We start from the raw sequence: 22,334 nt of genomic DNA, 5'->3' as shown, positions 1-22,334 counted from the left end.
CAGAGAGTATCCCTAGGCCCTATAATGTCCAAACCTGCACCTCTACAATTCGGAGTGCCACAAGGATCAATCCTATCCCCTCTGCTGTTTGCAATCTACATGTTGCCACTCGGTACACTTATCCAACGACATGGCCTGACGTACCACTGCTACGCCGATGACACACAGCTATACCTGTCCTTCAAACCTGGTGGAACAGACCCTACTCCAAAAATAAACTCTTGCTTAGCTGAGCTACAGGCATGGATGAATGATAACTGGTTGAAACTGAATGCTGACAAAACTGAGGTCCTCTTTGTCCAAAGCCAGTGCTCGCCATCAAAACAGCTCTATCCTAAAGCAACACCAATCAGGATTGGGTATTCGGACATAAACAGCTCCAACCTTGTGCGCAGCCTTGGCGTACTAATCGATGGGGATTTAAGTTTCAGAAACCAAATTTCATCTGTAGTTAAATCTTCCTACTTTCATCTGAAGAACATTGCAAAGATTAAACATCTGATTCCCCCAGAGGATCTTCCAACCCTAGTCCACGCCCACATCACGGCTGGACTACTGCAATGCCCTTTATGCTGGCCTCCCCAAAAAGGACCTGCGTCGCCTGCAATTAGTGCAGAATGCTACTGCCAGATTGCTAACAAACCAGCCTCGCCACTGCCACATTACACCGATCCTTCGCTCACTGCACTGGCTACCAGTAGAATGGAGAATACTCTTCAAGATTGGACTGCTGACATTCAAATCCCTGCACAATCTGGGCCCTTGATACATGAAGGACTTGCTGAAGCTGCACCACACCTCTCACAACCTCAGATCAGCTAGTTCTATAAACTTGGTCACTCCCAGAGTGCACCTCAAAAAAATCTGGAGATAGAGCCTTCTGTCATGCTGCCCCTACTCTTTGGAACTCCCTGCCACACCCAGTAAAGACAGCACCATCCCTGGAGCTATTCAAATCCAGACTGAAAAGCCACCTGTTTAGCCTGGCATTTCCCGACGTATAAAATTCTTCCTCTGTACCACAATGGTCGGAGCCAAGCTTATGCGCTTTGAGTCCTATGGGAGAAAAGCACTCTACAAATGTTATTTGTTGTTGTTGAAATGTGCCTGAGGGTATAGATCAGTGATGGCTAACCTTGGGACTCCAGCTGTGGTGGAACTACAAGTCCCATGAGGCATTGCAATACTGTAACAGTTCTAAGCATAACTCGGGAGGCAGAGGCATGATGGGATTTGTAGTTTTGTCACAGCTGGAGTGCCAAGGTTAGCCATCACTGGATAGATGCTTCACAGACATTAAAGATTTGATACCTGAAATCATCATTTGAAATCTATTTGGTGTCAGCTGGAATTCTGTGCATTTTTTTTCTCATGTGTGAAAACCCTGGCTACTAGCGGAGGCAGTGTTTGGCTGATTGATGCGGAGACAGTCATAGGCTGCCAAGAGATTTTCAGCTGAAGAGCCCATAACCAATCATTTTAGATATGATTAGAGAAGGTGAATGAGAGGATAATATTTCTGCATGCACATTTTATGCTGTGTAAAGTTGGGACAATCAGATGCATTTTCTCCTGATGTTGATTGGCCCAGTACTAAGCAGCTTACAATTAGCTTTAAATTTGCATGGAAGTCGGAATTAATAGCATCTCACTAGACTTGAATCTACTTCCTGTTTGAGGCTTACAAGTTACCAAAGGGGAAAAGAAAATCTTGCCTGATCAGTACTGTTCCACCTCTGATAAGCTGGCATTAGTGGTACCTCCCCAAACTCCAAGTGAGAATGATATGGAGGCTGCCATATTTATTCCCTTTTAAACAATACCAGTTGCCTGGCAGTCCTGCTGATCTATTTGGCTGCAGTAGTGTCTGTATTACACCAGAAACAAGCATGCAGCTAATCTTGTCAGATCTGACAATATTTTCAGAGACACCTGATCTACTGCATGCTTGTTCAGGGTCTATGGCTGAAAGCAGAGGATCAGCAGGACAGCCAGGCAACTGGTATTGCTTAAAAGGAAATAAATATGGCAGCCTCCATATCCCTCTCACCCCGGGTTCACTGTAAGGCTAGGTTTACAGTGGGGCTTGGCGGTATGGTATAATGGCCGTATTGTAACCTGGAAAGCTATACCGTTATGAAAAAACAATGTGATGTTCACAGTGTGGCCAGTGAGGTGCAGTCTAACGGCCTTCAGCATCCCGGTCACAAAAACCGAGCGTTAACAGTGACACCTGTTTTTCAACCACTGTATGCAACGCAACACGCGGATAACTTGCGGCGCCCACTGTGAACCTAGCCTAAGAGGTCAGGCGATAGTAAGCAGTGACCATGACTAGATCATGCCCGACCCTCTGACCGCCTCTGCTCTTTCCATTCTGTTACAGCAGGATTACACAGGAAACTCGAGTGCTGTAAAAACAGCGCAGGAGATTTGGGCGCCGGCGGCCACCATAGGCCGTAACTGGAATTATGGATAAAGCAGCGCTCAGTGAGTGATATGGGCACCGTCAAAAGACAAATTACTACAAAAACACTGTAATTCAGTTGCCAGCAATAGCTGGAAACCGAATTGCATCTTTCTCACACTATCCATGGCGATCTCGAGAAGGAATAGCAATTAGCGCCTCTGAGACTTGTGCAGGAGCAGAGTAAGCTTTTTAACGTCTTTACTCTGTGCCAAAATCTCCTGTCTGCACTTTCATAGGTATGCCAGCAAACACCCTGGACTACAGTATTAGGCCCCATTTACACCTAAAACCGCAAAATGCTGGCGATTACCACTAGCGTTTTGCGGGAGTGATTTTTACTCGATTAACATGGAAAAATCACTACACACTGCAGCGTTTTGGGAGCGATCACGATAATCGCGAATCGTTGGCAAAATGCTGTATGTTATGCGTTTGTGGTGAACGCTAACCTCAAACGCGGCAGTGAGAACACTACCATAGGCTTACATGGGCTAGCGGTTTTTAAAAAATGCTAGCATCTTGCACTGAGCGGGAATCGCGCTAAAAGTGTCACCTTAAAGTGGTCTGAAAGTCAGCATTTCTACATTGCTCTAAAAGAGTCCTTACAGCTTTAAAGCTACTATCCCAAAAAAAAATTGTAGCAGAACATCATTAAAACAGTTAAACAGCACCTTGTCCTGCCATGGAAAGGCGATTCAGCTTGAGATCTGCATCCAGACTGGAGATAACAGTATCTTTGTTTACATTCCAATGTTGTTACATTTGTGTGTAAACAACTGAAAACACTCTCTGAGAAGCTCTCTGTGCTTCAAGCATACACACAGTTCAGAACAGCTCACTCGAAGATTTTAATACATAATAAAAAGCAGCTGGAATAAAATGCAATGGCAGCTTTCAGCGCAAGATAAACTACACTTTGGAAACTTGTAATTTGTAGATAGACAATATTACTTGTGCACAAAAGCAAATATGATAACTGTATGAATAATACAATAATGTAGGAAAACACATTATTGAATGTTATGTCAGAGTTTCAGACCACTTTAACATCTTTACACGACTTACTGATCTCATGATCCTCCTGAGGGCTCGGAGTAGTGTATTTACTCCGAACGTTTTGTACGAGGCCATTGACAGTCCCGGTGACTGTTCCAGAGACATTGCCCAACGCCTTCTGAGCACTGCTGCTCAATCCAACCAACTTTGCCTTTGCTTCTCCTGTCTTTATCATGTTGTCGCAGTTTCTTGTTCCTCAGTATTCCTCTGTGAAGGTGAAACTTTGTGACTGCAGACCTCGGAATTAATAGAAAAACTCTTCACAAAACATCCCCCATATTCTCTGTTCTTACAGTGCAACGTACCCACGTGGAGGGCTGTGCTGGTCAGCACCTGTGTCTGTTCCTTGTCTACATTTCATATATGGGAACAGGGCTGGGCTGCTGGTCTCGCCTCCCTGACTAGCTCCGTCATTGTCATTAAACAGGTATGCCGTGTGTGCCACAGGAGTCCCCTGCAGGGACAACCAGACCCAGCTGACTCATACCTGCCTACTGTGATCTGCTAAAGTTTATGTCAACTCTTCAGGCTGGTTGTTAATGTGAACTTGTCAGGATAGAAATGTGAGAGCTGCACTTGCATTGTTTTTATGCAAGGTTCTGTCACTTTTAGCTACCTTTGCGAGGAATCTCAGTCTAGTGAGGAACCCGTCTGATTACCTTTTCTGCTTAAAGGGAACCTGAAACAAGTACAATTATTTAAAATAAACATATTATGTACCTGCAAATGAACATTACATACTAACCTCACCGTCAGTTCCTCTCAGAAGTTCACCATATTCTTCTTACAACGATTCCTTTTCTTACAGGATTTTTTTTTTCAAAACTGAAATATATCAGTTGCTGCCAGTTAAAATTGAAAGGACAACTGATAAGCAAGGTAATGTCCAAGTTTCCATATGGCTCAAGTGGGCGATATTACAGTTTAACAGTGTGCAGACCAGGATGCTGTTATAGGATAATGGACATTTTCAAATTGGAGGACGGAAAATTCCATTGATCACAGTGGACAAACAGGATGCAGGAGAGGAGAAAGAGACTGAGGAGTAGAATACTTGGCAGATAAGTATGAAATGTGCATGTTTTATTTCCACTTAATTTTCAGTTCAGAGTTCATCTTGTTGGTTTAAGCTACCGTACTTAACCACTTCAGCCTTCAGTCATTTTTCACCTTATCCATCCGAGCAATTTTCACCTCTCGTTCATTCGCCAATAACTATCACTACTTATCACAATGAATTGATGTATATCTTGTTTTTTTCCCCACCACCAATTAGGCTTTCTTTGGGTGGTACATTTTGCTAAGAATTATTTTTTTCTAAATGCATTTTAAACAGGAATATTAAGAAAAAAAAAATCATTATTTCTCAGTTTTCAGCCATTATAGCTTTAAAATAATATATGCTACCATAATTAAAACATATGTATTCTATTTGCCCATTTGTCCCGGTTATTACACAATTTAAATTATGTCCCTATCACTATGTATGGTGCTAATATTTTATTTGGAAATAAAGGTGCAATTTTTCAGTTTTGCGTCCATCACTAATTATAAGCCTATAATTTAAAAAATATTAGTAATATACCCTCTTTACATGCATATTAAAAAAGTTCAGAGCCTTAGGTAACTTTTTTTTTTTTTAATTGTAATTTTTTTTTTTCATTAAAATTTTATTTAATTTTTAGTGTTGGAGGTAAAGTTATTTTCAAATGTAATAATGTGTGTTTATTTAATAAAATATGTATGTAGATGTAGTTTTACTATTTGGCCACAAGATGGCCACAGTCAAATTTTATTTTTTAGTCCTAGGGGTGAGCACTCTTGCTTCCAGGAAGTATAGGGAGGACGGGAAACTTTTTTTTTCTTCAGAAAGATCGCGGCTTTTCAAAGAAGCCGTCGGTCTTTCTACCGGGGACTTAGATCAATAGATGGGAACTATGCACCGAGGGCAGGTAGAGGAGTGGGAAGGCTCTATAGGACCCAGAGCCTTCCCTTTCCTTAGGTAAATATCTGTTTTTTTTAATTTACACCACACTGTTCCCATTCACTTTAAAAATCAAATAAATATGGCATCCATTATAATCACCTTGGCTTAATTTTAACTACCCCCCCTCCCCACACTCACCTGCTGCCCAAAATGTACACTAGTGCCAAAGCCATCAGGAAGGTTATACTATATCCAGGGCGGAATTTCTGGCAAGGCCACATAGGCCATGGCCTAGGGCACCAGAAGTTTAGGGGAGGCTCAGTGAGGGGCAGGAAAGCTGTTCTATGCAGTCATCCTAACTACAAGAACAGATTTACCTTTGAACTCTCTGTCCTGTACTTGTTCCGTCCATGCAAGACCTGTAAGCGCTATCCTGCAGGTATACATCAGTCAAACTCTCATGGTGATGCAATGGGTCCATCATTAATGAGATGGCAAGCATAACATAAAACTTCAAAACATAACTTCTAATCTATACAGGTATTACTAAAATAGCTATTGTCTGTGACACCAATGATGGAAAGTAAGGAGAATTCTCATTGGGGCACACAGAGATAACAACCATACAGATGGTATAGTTGGCCTTGGGCGGTAAAAAGTACAAATCCGGCCCTGACTACATCGTTGAAACACATTTGACCCCAACATTAGTGCAGCCATTGTGTGTAGTTTCTCATAGAGGAAATAACCATGGGATATCTGTGAGTTGGCCCAAAGATGCCGCAAGTGGGCACCAAATGTCCACACCCAACATTAGATGGAACACCACTGCTGAACCCCCATGTCTACCAGTGTTCCAGTCACACACCCAGTGATTGGTTTGATGGCTTATAGCACTACGGTTAACTGAACCTTAATCCTAACCTTTCTTTCAGCTTGGTGCCTAACCCCTCCTCCCTTCTCACAGACTGGTGCCTAACCTTAACCATTTTTTAGCAGCATCTAAATTTAAACCCAGTGTACAATATAGCTCAATCTGACACATAGCTTATTTTGATGGACTGATCTATCAGTTGAAGTTATGTAAACACCAATACATTAGGCCAATCAAGCTGACAAGCAGCCTATTTTGACAGGATTGCCTACTGCAAGTGGAAGGGTGGTGGTACCTGGGGGAACATCTGGGTGCCAACAGGTACCCCACACCTTTAGGTGTATTGGGGGATGGTGAGATTATAGTAATCAGGCTTACTGGCACTTTGTAAATATGGCAATAAATACTGAGAAAATGAAGAAACTACAGAAAGTGGCAATCCTGAATTAAAATGTCAATGATAGAAGCGTCAGTGATACACTTTTATAAATCCGGCCATCTGAAACTGCTATTATTTTTTTGTAGAAATACCAGAGTGTTTCTGGCGAACAGACCGTGTGCCTTATTTACAGATAGTTCATCTGTAAGGCTATGTTCACAGTGATGCATTGTAACATGGCTCACTGCAATGCACAACCGAAGCTCCACTATATGCAATGCAACATGTGGATCAGATGTGGATTTCTAGAGAGGCCACAAAGGCCCGGGCCTTGCGTGGCTCCAGCCCACATGGGCACCTGGACATGAAAGAGGGATTGCTACATATGAAAAAGGAGGCTGAAAATGGGAAGATATACATGAGAAAGGGAAACTGGTGCTCAAGGGAAACTGTTCATGAAAGAAAGGAGGTGATGTACATGGATGATACACATGGAAGAGGGTTTGCACATGGAATGGGAGGGGCGCTGCTGCACAAGAATGGAATGGGAGGGGCGCTGCTGCACAAGAATGGAATGGGAGGGGCGCTGCTGCACAAGAATGGAATGGGAGGGGCGCTGCTGCACAAGAATGGAATGGGAGTGGCGCTGCTGCACAAGAATGGAATGGTAGGGGCGCTGCTGCACAAGAATGGAATGGTAGGGGCGCTGCTGCACAAGAATGGAATGGGGGGCGCGCTGCTGCACAAGAATGGAATGGGAGGGGCGCTGCTGCACAAGAATGGAATGGGAGGGGCGCTGCTGCACAAGAATGGAATGGGGGGCGCGCTGCTGCACAAGAATGGAATGGGAGGGGCGCTGCTGCACAAGAATGGAATGGGAGGGGCGCTGCTGCACAAGAATGGAATGGGAGGGGCGCTGCTGCACAAGACAGAGGAGTCACAACATACTTGGCCTAGGGGCACCAGAATTATAAATTCTGCCTTGGCCACAGTGAACAAAGCCTTATTGGGGGATTTCTTTTAGCATTAAAATAATAGCACCAAAAGTGATAAGATGAAAACAGGGACGTAGCAATAAGCCATAGCAGCTGCTCTGAGGCCCTGGGGCAGAGGGGGCCCAGGTGGTGCTTGATATATTCACTATTAACTTTCTTATGTTCCTCCACCCTCTATCAGTGCCCATGGACTATATACAGTGGAGATTTCACGAGAATGTAAATTGCCAATGAATTCATATCTATAGGGGCAGGTGGCATAGCTAAAGAGTGTCTACATCTCAGGGCCCCATTAAAGTTTTGCTATGGGGCCCCATAATCTCTAGCAACGCCACTGGATGAAAACATGGAAGTTACTGTTCTGCCGCCATGTAACCTGCTCATGAGTACACAGCGTTTCCTGCAACAATAAGATGAGGAATATGTAAAAAAAAAAGGAGGCCGGTTCACGTATTATTCTTCAGACTGACTTCAGTGGGTGGGATACCTGCACACAGCTCAATGCTGAACAAATGTTATGATAATAAATATTTACTCTGAAGGAGTATTTTCCTAAGACGTGAAAAAAGCTAAAGCTGGAACAAAAAGCCGTTGTGGCGTTTCTGTATAAGTAGATATCCTGCTGATTGCCCAGCAGAAAGGTAACACTAAAATAATGTACAGATTCAGGAATCTCAAGCACAGGAGCCAAGGATGGTCATACTGTGAACAGTGGGAGTGCAGAGCAAACTAGTTTAGGTGCTAAGGGGGGACCAAGATAAAGAGTGAGCTTCTGCTGCTGATCTGGCATTTTCTCTGGCAGGATGGATGGTTTAAAGAGTAACTCCAGTGAACATTTTAGTGTTAGCAGGTGATGTAGCTGCTGCATGGTTTTTGGCGGTTGGAAACAGCTGTTAAGCTGGCCACTAACGGTCCAATTTCTAGCGAAAAATCCTTTGAGCGATCAGAAATTCTGATCAGATTGGTTGTAAATAATTTCCATTGGTGGACACAATCGATTATGAACGAGTGAAAAAAATGTCACCCGAATGAATTTTCGTCGAATGAAAATTTGGATTTTCTAGGTGGTCGTGATAGATAGGAAGCAATGATTGGTTAGTTGATGGTGTAGTGAACGATTTTTCGTCCGATCAGAATTTCTGATCGCTCGAACGATTTTTCGCTAGAAATTGGACCGTTAGTGGCCAGCTTAACAGCTATTTTCCACAATGCAACAAGGTTCACAGACAGGAAACTGCCAAAAAAAAGTACGAACTTTTCTTGTGGGAGGGGTTTCACCACAATATCAGTCATACAGCGCCCCCTGATGGTCTGTTTGTGAAAAGGAATAGATTTCTCATGTAAAAGGGGGTATCAGCTACTGATTGGAATAAAGTTCAATTTTTGGTCGGAGTTTCTCTTTAAGGGCTTATTTCTACTGGAAGCCGCAGCAGTTTGAGATGCGGCTACAGCTTCCATTCTGCGCAGCCCAAATCGCTAAACCATGCCTTGCGCGGCTTGGTGCACTTAACCCTCCTGGCGGTCTATTAGAATCTGCCAGGGGGCAGCGCAGCAGTGTTTTTAAAATAATTTTTTTTTTGTAATCATGTAGCGAGCCTAGGGCTAGGGCTCGCTACATGATAGCCGCTAGAGCTCGCTACATGATAGCCGCTGTACAGCGGCATCCCCCCGCCCGCTTCGATTGCCTCCGGCGATCTTTGATCAGGAAATCTCGTTCAAAGAACGGGATTTCCTGAAGGGCTTCCCCCGTCGCCATGGCGACAGGGTGGGATGACGTCATGGACGTCTAAGGGAGTCCCGATCCACCCCCCAGCGCTGCCTGGCACTGATTGGCCAGGCAGCGCACGGGGTCTGGGGGGGGGGGGGTGCGGCGATCGGGCAAAGTGCTAGCTGCGTGTACCAAATAAAAAAATGATGCAAATCGGCCCAGCAGGGCCTGAGAAATCCTCCTGCGCGGCATAGCCCGAGCTCAGATCGGGCTTACCGCCAGGAAGGTTAAGGAGAGTTATATCGTGGGAGGGTGATCTTGGTGGTTTAGCTGGGTGCATTGGTCACTTTTGCGCTTTATTTTGTTTTCTTTTATTTTTCTAACCCTTTTTGATTATTTTATTTTGTTTGTTATTTTGGGAGGAGGCTCTATCCAGACAGGTGGTGCTAAGTGCAAAGTGGGTTTGGTGGGATATTACAAAGGGTAAAGAGTCTTCTGAGCAAAGTGAACATTCTTTTGGATCAACCAACGGACTATGGAACTGTTCAGTACCATCTTGAAAACTGTCACGAGTTCCCCCCAGGGTTTTGCTGAACAATATAGCTTGGACTTGGTTACAAGGGACTGACAAACTGTTTAGGAACTGAACTGCTCAGTAGACCTGTCCCTTCCCCAGCCCCTATTCCCCACACATGGTACGGTGATGTAAACATGCTGTAAAGTGGTTGATTATTGAAGACCTTTGTAGCTAAACTTTCATATATAATTTGTATGTAACAACCTTTTTATTACGCAGCTTTTACTGGTGCACCGGCTGTGAAGATAAAAAGATTGTGTATTTTGACCTGTGATGTGCAAGGGAGCTGTATTGTGTAGTTGAAATATTACGGGTTTATTGAAACTACCAGTGACCACTGTTAGGTCACGAATAAATCTTTGATCATTTCATCAGTAGGTGTCTGGTGGATTCTCCTCAGCCGGAGCCGAGTGCTAACGGATAAATCGGGTTACACTTGTATTATACTACTTTTGGCCATAGACCCTGAACAAGCATGAAGATCTAAATAAACAACAAGTGTCAGCGCCAAGGCAGAAGGCGACCGCAGCCGAGAAGGACAATGTCCAAAAGTCCACACAAGCAATGAATATATAAAGTCAGCGCAGGTCTATAGTAATACAGCTTTCATCATTTTTTGGTATACAGGATCTTCGAACAAAAGGGTAAAGAAGCAAGGCTTACCAGATTCCAACAACCCACATTATAAGGTTGTAAACGAGTTTGATAGGTGGTCCGCAGAACTCACATACGGGGCCCGTGCACTGGGAACCCCGAAAAAAGTAGCGCGCATAAAATGGTCAATAGAAGACCTCAAATAAAATGGTGCCGCCTGTCGCCTTCCCAGTGCACGGGCCCCGTATGTGAGTTTTCCTTTATCCTTGTTTTTAATTGTTTTACTTGTTATGTAATAAAGACGGTTTACACTTAGATGTGCCGTACATCTCTTTCATGTCACTATCCTACTGGACTCCCCTTTGGTGAGTCTCTGCGATCTCAGGATATCTACTATATTCCGGAGGAATCTGTAGTGTGCAACATCGCTGGTGAAACGACACCATTTGAAAGTTCTGCGGACCACCTATCAAACTCGTTTACAACCTTATAATGTGGGTTGTTGGAATCTGGTAAGCCTTGCTTCTTTACCCTTTTGTTCGAAGATCCTGTATACCAAAGCATGAAGATCTAGTGTGTCTGAATGGATTAGCCCCTTACTTGTATCAGGTGTGTGATTTAGACACAATGCTGCAGCCAAATAGCTCAGTAGGACTCCCAGGCAACTGGTATTGTTTAAAAGGAAATACCTGTAAATATGGCAGCCTCCTTATCCCCCTCAATTTAGGTGTCCTCTATCTCTTGCTAAACCTATGTCGGTGTATGTCAGACATTGGCCTTCTCCTCTATAACTCCACTGTCAGACAGTACGACGTAGGAAAACTGGTTGTTGCTAGATGGCGCTGTTGCCAGATAAAAGGTACAGCGCCATCCTCCACAGATTAAAGTGTCGGACTAAGTTCAATATCCTGATCTCTGCCAGCCCCACGTAATATAAATCTTACATGGAGCATGTGGGTCCGACACTTTGGTCCCCTCCAGCACCACACAGCGCCGCGTAATAAGGATATTAAGCTGGCGTGCGTGCAGAGCTATGGCTCAGAAGCCTGTGCTGGCCCCTCCCACTGATGCAGAATCTTGCTCTAGAGCGAGGAGGTACAGACGTGCCCCATCACAAAACAAAATATTAGTTCTGGGGAGGATGTGGGTGATCGGATTGGAAGGGGTTAAGCAAACCAGTGGCTGAACCTTGTAAAGTAGAGCAAACATGAAAACATTATACAGATTGCTATCTTTTGCTTGCTTGATGTCGGACTTCAGTGTAATTTTTCTTTGCTCTGACAATTGCCTTTGGATGTACTCAGTCATCAGTCCAAGTAGAAAATGGTACACATACCTTTATGCCTAAGGCATCCTCATTGGCCAATGTAGAATCAATAACGAGGTTTCTTGCCACAGTCAGCAATACAAACGTTTTTCATTTTACACAAGTTTGTCTAATGTGAATTTGAAATAACATGATCAGCCATTTAGTTCAAATTACACAAGTTGTAGCACAGCATATGTTGCACAGGTGTACAGAGGCTGCTGGAATGTGGGGAGAAGCTATAATACTCATTGGACAAAGTCTTGTCTCAGTCGAGCACGCACAATTTATTTATTATATTTGTAATATTGGCACAAGCCAATATTCACTCCTGACCCACCAGAAATTCTTCTGCAGACTGATCAGAAGCAAATGAATAAAGATCATTTTAATGGTGGTTAAGTAATCAAACCTGTCAGTAAATATTGACTGATTTTGCACATCTTGTTGTGTGCATGTGTAAGTGATTGACAAATGTGATTTGACAGGAACAGGAGGAAACTGTGGAGCGGAACCAGAGGCGGATCTGCCATGACACAGCCTGAGGCATGTCATATAAGCGGCAGATTGCTGGGGACGCTGCCGTTCGCCCACCATATGCCTGGAGGAGCCACCGCTGATGAAGGGGATACCAGGACCCACCGCCGGGAGAGCCGCAGACACCAGAGACCATTACCGAGGACAAAATACGGAGCTGCAGGATGTTAAGTATGTCCACCTATACTTGCCTATCTATACTGGGGCACCTATACCAGGTTCCCTTTACTGTGGGCACCTATACCAGGCTAACTATACTGGGGGCACCTATACCAGGCTATCTATACTGGGGCACCTAGTAGCCCGGTACACGTCTACTGTGGGCATCTATAACTGGCTACTGATAGTGTGGGCACCTCTACCTGGCTACCTATACGGGAGGCACCTATACCTGCGTAAGTATACTGGGGGCAACTATAACAGGTTACCAATACTGGGGACACCTATACCGGTCTTCCTATACTGAGGGCACCTATACCTGGCTACCTATACAGGGAGCACCACCTATACCTGGCTAACTATACTGAGGGCACCTATACCGGGCTTCCTATACTGAGGGCACCTATACCTGGCTACCTATACTGGGAGCACCTATACCTGGCTAACTATACTGTGGGCATCCTCACAAGTTTGCTTCAGGCAGCAAATAGTCAACTGTTTTATTTCTTTGTACGGCATTGAGCAGCAGTGCAACAAGTTTCCTTATTATGGAATCTGAATTATTATTAAATGGAACAGCATGGTAAGCAAGTAAAAATCATAAGAACAGTTTAAAAGGAGGAAAAGGGTTGAAAGCTGAAAAACTAGTTGGTAGTGGTATAAAAGTAAAATCCAAAAATATTTTACAAATATATACATTTCAAAAGAAAGTAGGTATCCAGACGGCCCTCCTATTTATACAAGTTAATCAAGTCATCTCTCAGTCGCCTTTTTTTTCCAGGCTAAATAAGCTCAGTTTGTCTAGTTATTCTTGGTTAGTCCTTCCCATCCCCTAGATTAATTTAGTTGGCAGTCTTTGTACTTGTTCTAGTATGCCAATGTCCTTTCTATAGTGAGGTGCCCAAAACTCTGCTGTAGCCTCACAAGTGATTTATACTGAGGGAGTAATAATACGATCATCATATAATTTTATTTCCATTTTATGCAACCCAGAAATTTATTTGCTTTAGCTGCTGCTGCTGCTTGGCATTGAGTATGGTTGCTCAACCAGTATTCCTGAGTCCTTCTGCAAGTCTGATGTTCCCAGTATGCCATGTATCACATATGACGCTGTTGGCATGCCCAAGGTCCATAACCTTACATTTATCAACATTAAATTTTCTCTGACAGATTACATTTTGCAGGTTATTTTTGTGAAAGTCCCTCTTTAAGCATTACATAAATGACAGTATGCATGAACCCAAGTAAAATGAATAAAAAAAGACAGATTCACTGTTCAAATAATTTTAATAAAAACCAGCAAACTTAAATATAACACAACAAAAAGATCATAGCGAGAAAGAAAGAAAGATACGCACATATAAAACTCTTGAGGTACCATAACAATGATCATGTATTAAAGTATACATTTGTAGACTATTGATATACTGCTGTCCTTTTAAAGTGAACTTGAGGTGAAAATAAATTGATGAGATAAACCATAATAGTTCTTCTCCTACTCCTAAAAATGACTATTGTTTTTTAGATATCCCAGGGTTTAATTTTATATTGAAAGCAAAAATCCAAGGGGTCCACACACTCAATGCAAGTTCAACGTGGTTTATTCATACAACATGTACATTCCAGTCACCAACGACTGTTTTGGGGCCATGGCGGGTCCCCTTTGTCAAGGTATATAACAGAATGATAACCACGAACATGATATCTAAAAAAACAATAGTCATTTTTAGGAGTAGGAGGATAACTATAATTGTTTATCTCATCAGTCATGATGGTCCTTCACCTCGAATTCCAGGATGGCATGCAACTTTCTGCCCGATTTAGACTATTTTTATTTTAAACATTTACAAACTAGATTGAATGTTTTGATGCCTCTGCTCAGTGCCAGCCTAATAAGTGTCCCAGAGTTAGAAAAAGGTCAATAGCTTGTGTATTTTATCTCCCTCTGCTCTCAGATGTTCTATTCTGCCAGGAAAGCTTTTATGACTGTAATTTGCTTATCAGTGATGTTTACTATATTCCCAAGACAAGGTCAAGATAGAAGCTGTCACTGCCATGTCTAGAAATTAACTCTTTCAGGCAGAAAAATAAAACAAGTAAAACAGCCTGGTTATTACTGTATATTCCGGCGTATAAGACGACCCACAACTTATCCAGTTAAAATATAGAGTTTGGGATATACTCGCCGTATAAGGCTACCCCTATTTCTATGTACACCTTCACTGACATACACACACAAAACATGCCTCCTCCATCCACCTGTATACCAACCCCTTTGCACCTCACATCAAAATTATTGTATTACCAGTATAAAAGATTTATGGTATCATAGGACATCATAACAGAACATATTGTATAAAAGATTGGTACTGTAGTGTACCGGTGACGTGAGCGCTCCACACTAGTGTGTTCCGCCAGCAATCTCTTCCAGCGTGAGCGCACGTCACACAGGATCAGTCAGGTGACCCCCCCCCCCGAATCTTGAAGCTGCTCAATTACTTGTGCGAGCGGCTGCTCTCTATCCAGAAACTTCACTTCAAACGGAGATCCCGATGCCTGCAATGTTTCCCTGATGACTGCAGTACACAGCCCAAGGTCAGCCTGGCACATGTACTCACACCCTGTGCCTGACACTCGGCTTATAAGACGACCTCCGACTTTTCAGACGATTTTCAAGGGTTAAAAAGTCATCTTATACGCCGGAATATACGGTGATATGCTTTGCACTTTACATACACATGTTCATCTCATCATATCACATGTCATCTTGGGTACATATTAAGCTCCCAATCCTTTTATGTAGATAAAGACGTTTAAAAGAGTCCTGTGTAGGGATGACTCCAACATTTACAAATTGTAAAAAGTTTGAATTGTTAGACTCTAGTCCTCAGGTCGGTGGGAGGGAGGCTCGGCAGATGAGGGGCAGCTGTATGTCTAAGGCATTGCGTTTAGTTTTAAGCTTTAAATAATAAAATCGTTGTAGCTTGGGGATGGTCGATGAGAGATAATTCATAGCTGATGCAAGCAGTTATGCAATTTTTGTGCAGCTTGAAAATGAAGTGGAATGATTTGCATCTCATTGACCATCTCAGCTGTTACCGTGACCTACACAAATGAGCACAGACACTTATTCATTATTAAAAGACCATTTCATTTGAGCCAAACAGACAAACTAAAATAAAAAAAATAGTTCATATGAAAATACATTTATAAGACCTCTTCCTGTTACACTGCAATTAAAATACACTATTGCACTTATAGAGACACTGAAGCGGGAAAAAAAAAATGATGATATTATGATTTGTATGTGTAGTACAGCTAAGAAATAAAACATTAAGATCAGATACATCAGTCTAATTGTTTCCAGTACAGGAAGAGTTAAGAAACTCCAGTTGTTATCTCTATACAAAAAAAGCCATTAATCTCTAGGACTTTCAAAGTGGTGGAGAGGGCTGTTATCTGACTTTTATTATTTCAACTGTTCCTTAACTATTTATTTTTTCTCTGGCAGAGGAGAGTTCATTAGTTCACAGACTGCTCTGAAAGAATCATTTTGAATGCTGAGTGTTGTGTAATCTGCACATATTATATGAATGATGCAATGTTAGAAAAAACACTATATACCTGAAAATGAAAATATGAGAATATTTTCTTTGCTGCTAATCTTCTAGTAATTATTCATAGTACACAACCAATTCATTATATCATATATATTTTTTTCACTTCAGTGTCTCTTTAAAGGTACCTTGCTTAATATTAGCATAGTTATAACATAGGAATAAATAAAAGAGTGCAATCATGGAAGCTTTACAATGAGGGAATCAGTTCTATCATTCACAGCTGCAGCTACTACCCTGCATTGATGTTTAAAAAAAGTGTATTTACCCTGAATTACATTTTCTTCCTGTCTGAACTGCTATTTAAAAGTGAAAGAGCAAAGTAGTCCCTTCAGTTAAAGGACGACTAAAGTGAGAGGGATATGGAGGCTGACATATTTCGATTTGACCAATACCAGTTGGGCAGCCCTGGAGCCCAGCTTGGGAGCCCTACTGATCCTCTGCCTCTAATAGTTTTATCCATAGACCCTGAACAAGCATGCAACAGATCAGGTGTTTCTGACACGGTCAGATCTGACAAGATAAGCTGCATGCTTGTATTTGGTGTGATTCAGACATTGCCAGCAGGACTGTCAGGCAACTGATATTGTTTAAAAAGATATACATATGGCAGCCTCCATATCATTCTCTGTTCAGTTGTATTTTAAGCTCTAAACATTGCAAGGATTATTGTCAAACAGCTTGCTTAATTTCAGCTTGCTTAAAGGGACACTGTAGGGGGGTCAGGGGAAAATGAGTTGAAGTTACCTGGGGCTTCTAATGCCCCCCCCCCCCCCCCCAGACATCCTGTGCCCACGCAGCCACTCACCGATGCTCCGGCCTCGCCTCCGGTTCACTTCTGGAATTTCAGACTGTAAAGTCTGAAAACCATTGCGCCTGCGTGGCCACGCCCTCACTCCCGCTGATGGCACCACTAGCGAACTGCGCAGGCCCAGTATGGTCTGCACCTGCAATGTGCGCTCCTGGTGACATCAGGGGAAGCGAGGACACGGCAACGCAGGCACAGTGGTTTTTTAGACTTTTCAGTCTGAAATTCCAGAAGTAAACCGGAGGCGGGGCCGGAGCATCGGTGAGTGTCTGCGTGGGCACAGGATGTCTGCGGGGGACCATTAGAAGCCCCAGGTAACTTCAACTCATTTTCCCCCGACCCCCCTACAGTATCCCTTTAAGTTTTTTTTGTGCCTTCTAGACACAGCCATTCTAAGGTGAGGTGGAAAACCCCTGGCTATTCACTGCATTAGCCTAGTTGTTAAAAATGAACAAGACTTTTCTCATGCAGCAGCATAGCAATCTCTAAGCAATCTCTACAGTCTATAAGAGTACATATAACAGGCTTGCAAAGAGGGACAGTCTGAGCTTACTGACAGTAATGGAAATTTAGCTTCACTTTAAAGCATATTGGCTACTTCTGACTAAGGTAATATTAGAAAAAAAAAGTAATGTGCAATAATCTGCAAATTCCATTGGATAGAAAATTAAACTTCAAGTTCCTGTACAAAATAAATAGAAATAAGAGATAAATACATTTACAAAGCTAAATTAGCCAGTTACCACATAATATGAGTACAATATTAAGGTATACCTGGTATAAACCTAAGCAACCTGCAATACATTGAGATAATACATGATTAGAGGTTACAAATGAGGAAAACTTAATGTCGGAAACCATTGGAGGTATTGAATGTTCATGCGATGTGGTAATTTTGTAGTTTCTTGTAAAGGATGACTTCAGCCCCACCAGTTCCATATCTTAAAGAGGACCTGAAGTGAGAAATACATGGAGGCTGACATTTATTTCCGTGTAAACAATACCAGTTGCCTGGTAGTCCTGCTGATACACTACTACAGAGTACAAGTCATCCTAATAGAAATCAGCACTAGTCTACTTTGGGGGGGGGGGGGCATTAGTGAACATTAGTGGCGGTTGGACTATGAGGTATCCCACTGAGTCCCTCAAACTAAACCAGCCCCTACAAAGCAAAGGGCTGTTTACCACTACGCATAATTGTGCTGCAATATATAATCGCATGCAAATTGCAGAACGCAAAACGTAAGGCCATCGACAAAATAATGAAAATTACAGGATCCCTTTTATGCTAGTGCAATGTGATTGCATTATGCGACTTGTAGTGAAAAAAAAAAGTCCTTCCATGATTTTGTTTTCTTTGTCTCTCACCTGCCAACCACAAAACCTTTATCATATTCTCATTGTTCCCATATTTGGGGGTCCTATGAGCTTTCCTTTAAAGAGAACCCGAGGTGTGTTTTAAAAAATGTTATCTGCATACAGAGGCTGGATCTGCCTATACAGCCCAGCCTCTGTTGCTATCCCAAACCCCACTAAGGTCCCCCTGCACTCTGCAATCCCTCATAAATCACAGCCGTGCTGTGAGGCTGTGTTTACATCTGTAGTGTCAGTCTCAGCTGCTCCCCCGCCTCCTGCATAGCTCCGATCCCTGCCCCCGTCCCTTCCCTCCAATCAGCAGGGAGGGAAGGGATGCAAGCGGGGATTGGAGTTCTGCAGGAGGCGGGGAGAGCAGCAGACTGACACTATAGAGATAAACACAGCCAGCTCTGACAAGCTGTTTGTCAACAGCACGGCTATGATTTATGAGGGATTGCAGAGTGCAGGGGGACCTTAGGGGGGTTTGGGATAGCAACAGAGGCTGGGCTGTATAGCCAGATCCAGCCTCTGTATGCAGATAATATTCTTCAAACCCACCTCTGGTTCTCTTTAAGTTATTTTACACTTCCCAGCTAATTTATAAAAGCACGATAAATATACCGGCCATTTACAGCTTTAATTCCCTGATCACTGGACCTCTCTGCGGTATTTATAAAACTACAATATAGGAAAATGTGGCACTGAACTGCAGTGTTAGAGGGAGTCATTCTATCACATTATTGCATAGATTCCAGCAGAGAGACACTGGCAGTAATACAGTGATAACACAAAGGACACTGTATAGTGATAGATGGGAGCCTCAGGTGATGCCTCCTCCTATTGACTTGCACTGGTATGAGGATTTGTTTTTTCTTTTTCTAATTAACAGGTAGAGAGGGTGGACAGTACCAGCACTACCAAGCGTAGATCCCCACTTACCGGCCACATCCACAGTCAGCTTAAAATAGCGTGCTCAGGGCATAGTATGTTGCAAGCAGGAAGAGGAAGCTTACAGCACTGCTAAAATCTGTGATTGGTGCATATCTCTCAGGACACCTAAACTGTGTTACAGGCTGTCTCGGTAGAAGCTTTTACGAGTGAAACGGCCGTCTGGCAAGATCAGTGCCCTGCAACCACTGCATACATTCAACCAGGCATGCGCACCTTCAGAGTCTGTAGCACAGTTTAGGTGTCCTGATTGATATGCACCAATAAAAGCCTTCAGCAGTTCCAGACGCCTCCTCTTCCTGCTTTTACTAAATGGCCTCAATCACATTATGCATTTTAAAAATAATTTATATTGTAATGTAGGTATTGTTGTAGACATGGTCACTGTATTATACAATACAGGTCTTCTGTTCCTATTCCTTGACAAAGTGGACCCTGTGTGGCCCTGAAATGATCATCGCTGAACAATCAGGTTGTTTTTTCTGCATGTAGGAACAATAAATGTGGAGTTGCTCTAGAATCTAATGTGCAGATCCTCTCTTTTGTATTAAACAACAGTCGGGTTATGCAGCCCAAGAATTTATTTGAAGAACCGGTCGATGGTATTGCTGCTGCGGTTGATCTTGGCCTTCTTGGAAGAGGGATTCTGATGACATGAGCCTGGCCTGCGAAATCAGATGAGAAAAGTATATAAGTAGCCTGCAACTCAGTCTAACCCCAACATACCATTCTTGAGTAGAGGGAACTCAGCTTAGGGAAATGGATCTGGGAGAGTTTGTGGAGCGGACAACAAAGAGTCTATGTGATGCAAAGGTCAAGAACATATATGTATTCTCATAACTTTGCTCCAGGCTCTCCGTTAATGAAAGCAGTGTGTAAAAGCGGTTTTCCTTGTCTAACAGCTGAAGCTTATGTAAAGGTATGCGCACACACAGCCAATACTGTGGGGATTGGAACACTATTGCTGGGCAAAATTTCCGTGCATGAGTTCATACATTCACCATTTTGTGCACACGTTAAGCCTGGCACTGAAATAAAGAATATCTGCATCACAATGTCAGATAGCTGGACTATTGGCTGAAGTTAGTGGATTAAGTGTCCCTATTCCCTCTGCAAAGCCCTACACTGGCTCCCTGTATGCTTCAGGACCAGTTTTGAAATTCAGTGCCTGGCTGACAAACCTGTGCACAAGACTTGCCAAACCTGCGTGTCTGAGCTTGTGCACGGAAATATAGCCACCCGCCAACCCTTTCTGGTCCTCCAATGACCGCCCATCGCATTTTACTCTCGCATGCGCGCCTCTCAAGAGCCACCCCCACTCTATGGAACTCCCTCCCATCCCCTATGAAACTGGCCCTGTCTTCAACACCTTTAAGCAAGACCTAAAAACACATATATAATGGCCTACCCCCCCCCCCCCCACACACACACACGCACACCTTAACTCTCTCAGCTGAGCACCTATTCTACAGCCTCCCCTTTAGATTGTAAGTCTTTGGTAGGGTCTTCCACACCCACCCTCTCCCCCCAGTGTGTCCTTCTTGATCTTGCAATTCCACCAATGACACTCTTCCCATGGACTGCCTCGGACTTGAATTGCTGCGCCTTTGTGAAATCACATGATCATGCATCTTATACCGTTTGTGTGTGTAACCTTGTGCTACCTCTCGGTCTGACAACCCATATTAACATTGCATGCATTCCTATTTATTGTCCAGTGCCGTGTAATATGTTGACGCTTTATGAATACAATAAATAAGCTTATGCCTGGGCATTTCTTTCACTCATTAGATGTGAGGATATTGCTCCGTAGAAGATGTAAATATGTTCTCAGTCAAGGCTACTTTAATTTTCCATTGGCTACCTGTACAGATGGGTGACAGGCGTTCTCCGTTACTTGCAGATGGCCTTTAAAATAGCAATTAAAGCAAATCTCTAGTGAGAAAATCCCTATGGAGAGGGAAGGCTCTGGGTCCTATTGAGCTTTCCCTGTTCCCTCTCGGTGTTCTTGTTCTCCAGCTGTCCTCCTGTGACGTCACGCCGCCTCTGGGAGCCTTTCGAAGGCTTCGGAAGAACTCATATAACCGATTGCTCCAAAGGATGGGCGGCTCTCTACAGCACATGCGCGAGTGTCTTTTCAAGCACCGGGAAAATGAGTGCTCCTGAAGATGAGCGGCTCCATACAGCACATGCGCGAGTGTCTTTTTAAGCACCGGGAAAATGAGTGCTCCTGAAGATGAGCGGCTCCATACAGCGCATGCGTGAGTTTCTTTGTGTCTTTGCAAGCGCAGGGGAGATGAGTGCTCCTGAAGATGGGCAGCTCCATACACCGCATGCGTGAGTGTCTGACCAGTTGGTCAAATAGCTGTAACAGGAGTGACAGCACTGATACGCAGGGACCGAGAGGGGACAGAGAATGCTCAATAAGATCCGGAGACTTTCCTCTCCATAGGCAAGCAATAAACATTTTTCTTCCACTACAGTGATACTTTAAATGTGTTGGAATTATCATGCCGTTGCTGTTGTATTTAAAACACCCAGTAAAAAATGAATAGCTGTTCAGGTCAAGCAACTTAGGCTAGGCATACACCATGCACTATGTAGATGGTAGGTCAATCATTAACCTATGTAGCCCATTGTAGCTCAAAGCTATAAAAACATTGCTTGCATACCGCTCCCACCTGCAGCAACGCTTCTGCTAGGAAGGATTTGAAAAAGAATGGTCATCTTTAATAAATATTTTTATTAAATATTTATTGAGGTGACCTAATCATGTTTCTATTGGATTAACTTCTAATCTGATAAAAGGCACTTTGCCTGTGGTGTTTGCTTACCTTTACACTAAGTTTACAGTGAAAACGTGCATGTTTTAGCGTATGTGCTGTCATGTGCATTTTGTATGAATGGCGAGTACTGGAACCACAGTATGGTGATAAAACACGTGTGTTAGCAGGCAAACACGAACCCAATAGGGAAACATGGAAAATTCCTTCACCTGCACAACATTATTATTATTTATATGG

The 22,334-nt window shown here is 43.2% G+C and overlaps 2 protein-coding genes across 6 annotated transcripts in view; both read right to left on the bottom strand.

The window, feature by feature from the left end:
* Nucleotides 1-3,891, bottom strand: part of ANKDD1B (ankyrin repeat and death domain containing 1B) — a 69,335-nt gene extending 65,444 nt beyond the window's left edge. For both annotated transcript variants that reach the window (XM_068271721.1, XM_068271722.1), the window contains exon 1: nucleotides 3,536-3,891. In XM_068271721.1, the coding sequence (XP_068127822.1) occupies nucleotides 3,536-3,701 (166 nt within the window). In that variant the 5' untranslated portion in view covers nucleotides 3,702-3,891. The remainder of the gene's footprint in view (nucleotides 1-3,535) is intronic.
* A 15,023-nt stretch (nucleotides 3,892-18,914) lies between these two features.
* The window catches only part of POLK (DNA polymerase kappa), a 151,634-nt gene continuing 148,214 nt past the window's right edge, over nucleotides 18,915-22,334 (bottom strand). For all 4 annotated transcript variants that reach the window (XM_068248729.1, XM_068248759.1, XM_068248742.1 and 1 more), the window contains one exon: nucleotides 18,915-19,976. In XM_068248729.1, coding sequence (XP_068104830.1) covers nucleotides 19,892-19,976 — 85 coding nt within the window. In that variant the 3' untranslated portion in view covers nucleotides 18,915-19,891. The remainder of the gene's footprint in view (nucleotides 19,977-22,334) is intronic.

Source organism: Hyperolius riggenbachi, chromosome 1, assembly GCF_040937935.1.
Source record: "Hyperolius riggenbachi isolate aHypRig1 chromosome 1, aHypRig1.pri, whole genome shotgun sequence".
Lineage (NCBI taxonomy): Eukaryota > Metazoa > Chordata > Amphibia > Anura > Hyperoliidae > Hyperolius > Hyperolius riggenbachi.
This window is presented reverse-complemented; position numbering and strand designations above follow the sequence as displayed.